Genomic DNA, 8,080 nt, shown 5'->3' on the forward strand with positions numbered 1-8,080 from the left:
CCGTGTGATCACCATGTCGTGGGTTCATCATTAGGGCTCTCTCTGAGATTCCAATGACTTCGTAACAAAGGAGGTAAGCCTGAACTCTTTCTTGCCCGTGGCCTACAAAATAGGAAAAAAGACACCAGATTTTGTGGCTCTTTCTTCAGTCTAAATGTCATTCAGAGATGTCTGCATAACCTATCGTTGGGCCAATTTAAAGCACGACATAAGGATTACGCTTCTTTTGATCGTAATCAGTTTATTACAGGTCTGATTGACAACATTGGAATCAAAATGATGGAAGCCAACAATGAAAATTTTGTGAAGAACTTTCTGTACGCATTTTAGCACTGCTTTTCATTCAGCGGCATCGATTGGATGGAATAATGCAAGTCGGAGGACTGAAAGACAAGCTGAGAGAGACACATCTTAATGGTTGGGTCACGTCGTAAGGAGAGAGAAGCACACGATACAGTAATTGGAAGTTGGTAAAAGAAAGCGAGGAAGGCCGTAAAGAAGATGGAAGATTGTGTGACAGAATATATGGAAATAGTTGGAGCGAAGGAGGAAGATGTTGCTGACAGAGTGATGTGGAGGACTGCAATCAGCACCATCGACCCCACAAACTGGGAATAAAGCCAGAAGAAGACTTAGAATTGACTCATGTAGAACAAATTTAGAATTGAGTTTAGAGTATAGTTAGCTGAGTGGTTAAGCTTTCTTGAAGATCAAACGTCGCTGGTTCAGCTCTCGCGCATTTTAGGACTGCTCTCCATTCTCCGGCATTAAGTAAATGGAATAATTTAGGGGAAACAACATTTCATCAATCGGAAACTTCACTCCGTCAATTTCGGTAACCGGCCGTGCGTCAGCAGTTCAAAGCCTTAGTCAAAAATATGCAAAACTACCTATAATAATCTATCAAAGGTTTTGTCAGTCCGAAGATAAAGATTGAAAACAAATTTCAAGTGTACTTTGTAGCCTAAAAAGCAAATAAACAACAAATTTTAAACTTACGAATCTATTTCGGGCTTAACCACGTTTTATAGGTTTTATTTATTTTGATAGATAGCCCCCAGATAAAATACTAGGAAAACATAGGCGTACGGGAGCCGGAGTTTCGGTATTCGGAAATGCTTTTGAATCAGAGATATTTTACAAATCAAAGTCAAAAGCTGGAAAATTCTGCATCAACATGCAACCGTCCACAAACTTGTTGGTGAAAGTAACAATACAAAGCGTAAAAGCAACTGCTTAAACATTCTTTAATCGGCCTATGTAGCCGTTTCCTGGTAATTTGATAAACAAATCAAAAATGCATGTGTGACAACATGAAATACAAGTTTGTAGATGATTCTGACATCAAACCACTTGTTTCCCTCTTTAGGTACGTGCAGCAGGGTAAAACAAGCATTATTACACATTTGGTTTTCATGCTCTCAGTCTCACTTTATTATCTTTGCCTCATACTGTTTTTTCATAGACGTTAGAAATGTGAGTGCTGAAAAAGACAAAAAATAATCTGAAACAATGCTGACAACAAAAATATTAAGCTTTTGATGCCTGAGTTAATCGGGCTTGTAATTTTTCCAAGGTTTGCCTGCGGGTTTCTTGCTGTTTCTGCAAGTCAGTAATGGAACTTTCTTGTCTGCTCACTTCTGCAGAGATGTAGCCAATCCTTTTCTTGACTGTACTTTTTGCTTCTTCAAGATCTTGCTTCACTAAGACAGGTCCAGTTAACTTGTAAACATTGGAATCTGACTGAAAGTAAAAAACAAAAGCATTAGAATTATCAACACACATTCACACGATTGTATAATTCCATAACGGTTAGATAATTTTTAGTATTATATATACTTGATATGCAAAGTAGTAAAATAAAAGAAAACAGAAAATGGACCAAGTTATAAAGCTTTTATGATGTGTTAATATTAAATTTCTAAGCAAGAATTGCCAGATTGTTCAAACAATGTGACTAAGCTGAAGAAAACAAAAAAAACCTACATTCAGAAATTTTACATGTTTTATAAATGAATAAAGTCCCACTGTGAACAAAAATAGCTGTTAGTTAATAGTTAGCAGCTTAGTAGGTTTTTGCAAAACTAATAATGGCTGATTATTGACCAGCTGTAACATATTTGAAAAGTGAGCTGATTAACGTAAGATTGATATTACAATAGCTTGGTGTGTTATATTATGTAAACATGAGGATATGAAACTTGGTATGCAATAATTTAAAAGTTACAATATTTGGTCATCAATATACCTCCAATAACGCTAACTCTTCTTCTACAACTTTGTTTTCAGTCAGTTGTGCTTCTAATTTTTGTCGTGTTTCAACACACTTTTGTAGGTTTTTCTGATTCTTTTGCAACTCGTCAAATTCTTTTTGCAAATCCAGTTTAGCTTGTTTTGCAGCCATAATGCACAAAAAGTATTACCAGTACTCTAAAAATTTAATTTGTGGTAAAGTTTCAAGACAACTTAACTGCTTAATTAAACAAAAATCTATAAACCAAGTAGCCTGTGATTCATTAGTCAAAAACCTGATTCAATGCAGTAGTTATAGTTGTTTAATTGATTTTGAGAATCTTTAGCCTTGGACTGGGAAAGCTTCTCTGAGAACTTAATCCTGACAGTTTTGCATACTGTGTAGAGGCATTTGAACCATTGGCGCAGGCCCAGTCACTGAGATTGACAGAGTGAACAGTGAAGTCTTTGATTGTTGAAGTGTTGTTGTAATTGCAAAATATTTCATCCACTAGGTACCAATGAATGCAGAACAGTCTTTGAAGTGCGTTGATAAAGTGCACACTCTATCGGTTTCAAAAAAACTTTGCCTAAGTGCAACGTAATTTTCACAAAAAATTTCAGCCAGAAGAAACTTTTGTTAAAGATCAAACATTTTTTTTTTGGAGTAACGTAAGCATAAGTCACTTGTAAACTTTTAAACAGCAAGCCTTCACAAGACAAGTGTTGTGAATTTCCACTGCATTTCTCCATATTGAGTGAACGAAGAGGATGCAACCTGGTTCATACCCTGAACAGTTTGTACCCTGAAAAGATCGAAAGAAATTAAAAAAAGCAGAAGTCGCTGATTGCAGTTTCCGCAAACATTTTTAAATTTTCCCCTTGAAAAGATCGAGAGAAAGATAGCAGAAAAAACCGAAGTCTCTGATCGCAGTTTCCGCTAACCCTCACCCTAACACTTGCTGATCGCAGTTTCCGCAAACATTTTTCTGCACTTTTCGCTAACCCTAACTCTAACTATAGACTAATCTATGCTCTAACCCCCTAACCCAGTGGTCTCCAACCTTTTTAAGAAGCGACCCCAATTTAAATTAAAATGATTTTCAACACTTACATCGACCCCATTTTGTTTTTCCCAAAATTGTAAGATAAATTTGACTTTGCACTGTCTATAACTGTAACGACACTCTGTACTGAAAAGATGCTTTTCAGTCCAGAGTGTCGTACAGTTGTAGTGCAAAGTCAAATTTATCTTACAATTTTTCATTTTTGTATATTGCAGATTGAATCCCTGATGAGGACCAGACGTACGTGTCGAAAACGTTTGAGTTATTATGTTATATATTTTGTTTTGTGTTTAATACATTATGTCAAACCCGCTAAACTTAAAGACAGATTACACACTTTGGTTTGCCATTAAATTCAGTGAAACGAAGTTTTAAAAAAGCCTCGTCATATGATCTTTTTCTGGTATTTTTTGCTGCCATTTTTGTATAATATTTAGCTATACTTACTAGCTACAAATTGCCATTACTAGCTGCAAAGCAAACCGTAAACAGCCGATAAAATGTCTGCACACTACACCTGCATAAATAACTATTCGCTCGTTCTGGAGTCACCTTGAATAATAAAAAGTTAGTCTAAACTAGCATCGCGAATGCTTTTGCTATGACCTACTTGTCGCAACTATTCCGTGATTGATTATTGCACCACAATGGTTTTTTTATTGTGACACGAGGTAGCAAGCTGTACTCCAAAACGCAGGCAAAGGTTGCGAACTAGAACAAAAAAGTATCGGTCTTTTTATCGGTAATGAATTGAAACAGTAACAAAATGAATATGGTGAGTTGTGGCGACCCCAGGAAAAGTTAAGGCGACCCCACTTGGGGTCGCGACCCACAGGTTGGAGACCACTGCCCTAACCCTCACTGATCGCAGTTTCTGCAAATATTTTTCCGCAGTTTCCGCTAACCCTAACCCTCGAGTTGTTTGCGGAAACTCCGATCAGCAACTTCGGCATTGTGCTATTAAACTGCAATCAGTGACTTCGGCCTTTTTAAATTTTTTACCTCGATCTTTTCAGGTTGATCTTTCTTTCTCCATTCAGCGGCACCTAGTGAATGGAAAGCAGTCCTGAATTTCAGGCTGAAATGCATTACCCGAGCGCACACCCGAGTTGAACCAGCGCCGAGTGATCTTGAGCCGGGCTTGTAACCACTGAGGTAATGGGGCGGACTTTCTTTAAGAGGGGGCAAAAATAATGATTCCAAAGTAGTAAGGGGGCAGTCGATAGAGCAAAAACGTTTAAGAACCACTACTGTCTGCACTATCGGCTACTGCAGTTGCAGACACCAGGCCAATCACACCAACCAACCAAAACAAGGCCAGCTGGAAAAACCTGGAAATGGAATCAATCTAGTCTCGAGAACAGTGCTCTCATAAATGAAAACCTGAAAGTCCCCAAAGCTACGTCTAAAAATTCCTAGATTACATCAAAATTCCCTAAATCATTATTACATTCAGTTTCACATTCTGAAACAAAAAACAAAAGTTAAGCGGTTTAAACAACAACACTAGCAAAAAGCAGTACGGTATGTTAAATTACAGTGATGCTTAATATTACAGGGATACAGTGAAGATTTACCAATGCTTATCACAGTATGCTAAAAATGACTTAAACTGTGCACGACTATCGACTTATTCATGAGAGCTAATTCGACTAGCAATTAGTTGATTAGTTCATGTGCTTCAGCATCTGAACTCTTCATGAGCCCTTGCCAACTTCAACAATTTAGCTCGATCCCTTAAACCCAGTTTGTCAGCTGATAATCCAGCTAACTTTATACCTTGGGTGTGTAGCAAACCTACTAAAATTTCTCACTTTAAACTGTTCCTGTAGTCAGTTTTAATGTCCTTTAAGCTACCCGTACTAAAAAGTCGTTCAACTGGGGCATTTGAACATGGCAGGGACATTTGGCAAGTGATTACTTTGCTATGAATTCAAATACGTAAGAAAACTTCACAAATAAACTTCCATTCATTCTGTAAGCGAACAAGACAAAACTGCTAAAATCCCTAAATCATCAAATTCCCTAAACTTGTCCCTGAAAGTGGTCAAAAGTCTCGATTTAGGGACAAATTCCCATAAAATGAGAGCACTGCTCGAGAAGATGGTAAGTTTAAAATTTTTCCTTGAGACTAGAGTTGCCAAGCCTCAGGAATTGCTTTATTTCAATGTCGTGGGACGATGATTGTCCTGATGAACACCCAAGCTTATAACTCAGCATTCAAGATTTTGGCGGCTGCGGTTTTTTTGCGTTTGGTTTTTTCTATTTTCAGCAACATTTTTTTCCATTTCGACTGTACTTTGAGCAAATTTATCGTATTTTAGACTTGTTTCATCACTTCTTACAATGAGGTTACTTTTCACTAGCGATTAGTCTGGAAATACAATCCGCTCCGATAGCTCAGTTGGTTAGCGCCCGACTTCTAGAACGAAGAAGCTTTAAGATCAAGAGGTGCTGGTTCAACTCTCGGGGTGTGCGCTTGAGCAACGCACGGTAAGGACTGCTCTCCATTCAGCGGCACCTAGTGAATGGAATAAATCCCTGGAAACACGGAAGTGCCCGGAAACAACACTTCAACAATCTGAAACTTCATTCTGTCAATCTCGGTGACCGACCGGGCATGCGTCATTGAAAGCCCCTACAAGCAGTAGCGTAGCCAGGAATTTCAGGTAATTGCAAGTATGCGAAACTGCCAAGATTAAGCTCTGCAAGAAGGTTTCCCAGTCCGACGATAAAAAAATCAATCAATCAAATTATACATCTGGCAACGTTGCCTGGGACAAGCGTTTGTCTGTTTGTGGTACCCTGTCACAAACTCTGGTGCATTTCTGCCGATACAAATATTTCAAAAGCATTTCAGAGAGTGCAGGCTCGACGACCTCCTACGCCAGGGGTCACCAAATGGCGGCCCGCGGGCCGCATGCGGCCCGCCACGCTGTATCGCTGCGGCCCGCGGAAGGTATCAGTGTACAAGTATAACCAAAAATACTTTTCTTGAGGAGTTAAAGAGCACGAAGGCAAAAAATACTTTCCGGGAAGCATATTTTCGCTTTGCATACGATTCCACCGACCGACCAATCAGATTATAGTTCTAGGTGAGGGTTGCTTAAAGCTATTCCAATGCGATGTCCAGCCACACTGTAACAGTGGTTGATTAAAACGTCTGTTTTCGAATTTCGAAAATGTCTGTGAGCATAGGGTTGCTTATTTTAAGTTTGCAAATGTCATGTAAACACTAGTGTGGGTTTCACCGTTATTATGTTTCACGACCAGTGTTCTCTTTATGCAAGTTTTTGTTGGCAAAATAGTTCGGTGTGCCAACTCAATTTATAATAAATTGGCAAAATATTATATATAAATTTAAAGACTTTTTCTGATTGTATTATGAAAATATCTAGCTTAGTACTGCAAAATGTTTTTTTTCTTCTTTTTTTAAAGAAATATGGAACGCTTCACGATTTCGCGTGTCATCCTTGCGCAGGGCCATGCTAATCTTCTCTGTATCGTTCCAATTTTAGTATATGTAGGCTACTGCCGAAGCAAGTTCTGCAAAATGTTGTTAATCAACAAATTCTTACCACGCTGATAGGCTAAGTATCGCAAGTGTCAGTTGTATACAACAAAAGAAAGACGGTTTTATAGACTTTCACAACAAAGATGAAAAACCAACTCATTGCTTTTTTAAAGGGAAGACTGTTCATGAATTACGATAGAATTACGATTTTTGGGTGATTTCTACAAGCATTTGTTTCATGGTGCCTGATTTCTTTTTCCCTGTTATTGGAGCCTCTTTTTCACTGATATGTTTGTAGGTCACTATTGTTGCCTGTATTGCGATGTGTCAAACATTTCCTTGTTTACTAAAATTGTTAATTGCAAGATATCTTTTGTGAAGCGAAGTGACAACACCACTCTTGCTTGGCGATGCATATTCTGATGAAACCGCTCGCCTCGCTATAAGTGCGCAAAACAAGTGGCCTGGTTTATCAGGCCTTGTTAAAAAAAAGTCAAAAGTGTTGTAAAAGGAGCTTGGCCTGGCAGTAGCGTTGTTCGATTAATTTCGTTGCTGCGGTATTCTAACATAAGTATGAACAACATGCAACGCTGGATACTGGGTACGAAATGCGTTCTTTTTTAGCATAAGAGTCAACCTACCTAATATTTTATTAGTGCGGCCCGCCACAGCTCTTCTTAGTGCCAAAGTGGCCCGCATGCAAAAAAGGTTGGTGACCCCTGTCCTACGCCTTCAGGGCCACGGTCTTTCGCACTCTCTCAATGGATGCACACTGTACGTTTTTGTTTTATGTACGTTTTGCATCCAAACAAAAATAAAATAACCATCTATCCATTCAGCATTTCAAAGGTTTATTTCAACAGCATTTAATGACACTGAAAATGAAAAAAAAGGTTGATTTTTGAATTGTTTGCTGAGAATAGGTTTCCTTTTTGTTGTTTTGGGAACAAGTATCCAGAAAATATCAATTACTCTACTATAAACAACGAATTTCAAGAACATCTCTCCATTTTGTGACGGCACCTGGAATACTTCAGGCAATAAGTCGGAAACTTCTCTGTTAAACTGAACAACCGGGCCTGCGTCAGTGGTTCTCTACAAGGACCAATGGCGTAGCCAAGGGGAGGGGGGCTTTGGGGGGTTACAACCCCCCCTTTGGCACGCGTGTGACGTCACGATATCGAGAATGATGCTTTTAGTCTAAAAAAATGCCTAATTTTAAACAAAATTGCATTAAAAGAGCGAGTTTTGCCAATACAAAACATCT

The 8,080-nt window shown here is 38.6% G+C and overlaps 1 protein-coding gene and 1 pseudogene across 1 annotated transcript; both read right to left on the reverse strand.

The window, feature by feature from the left end:
• Positions 1 to 221: 221 nt before the first annotated feature.
• Positions 222 to 2,522, reverse strand: LOC145785541 (prefoldin subunit 6-like). Its single transcript, XM_082597200.1, has 2 exons — positions 2,249 to 2,522; positions 222 to 1,743 (listed from the first exon to the last, which is right to left on the reverse strand). Exons 1-2 carry the CDS (start codon positions 2,402 to 2,404, stop codon positions 1,531 to 1,533), a joined length of 369 nt encoding a protein of 122 aa, XP_082453326.1. The 5' UTR covers positions 2,405 to 2,522; the 3' UTR covers positions 222 to 1,530.
• A 4,213-nt stretch (positions 2,523 to 6,735) lies between these two features.
• LOC145786025 (U6 spliceosomal RNA) lies at positions 6,736 to 6,831 on the reverse strand (annotated as a pseudogene).
• Between the last annotated feature and the right edge of the window lie 1,249 nt (positions 6,832 to 8,080).

The sequence above is a fragment of the Aplidium turbinatum genome, chromosome 16, assembly GCF_918807975.1.
Source record: "Aplidium turbinatum chromosome 16, kaAplTurb1.1, whole genome shotgun sequence".
NCBI classification, from domain to species: Eukaryota; Metazoa; Chordata; class Ascidiacea; order Aplousobranchia; family Polyclinidae; genus Aplidium; species Aplidium turbinatum.

What these genes read in the sequence shown, in the direction of transcription:
- LOC145785541 (XM_082597200.1), bottom strand. Translation starts at nt 2,404, where the DNA reads ATGGCTGCAAAACAAGCTAAACTGGATTTGCAAAAAGAATTTGACGAG. An exon ending in AAGAGTTAGCGTTATTGGAG is followed by an intron (nt 1,744 to 2,248) that starts GTATATTGATGA and finishes TTTTACTTTCAG; the next exon opens with TCAGATTCCAATGTTTACAA.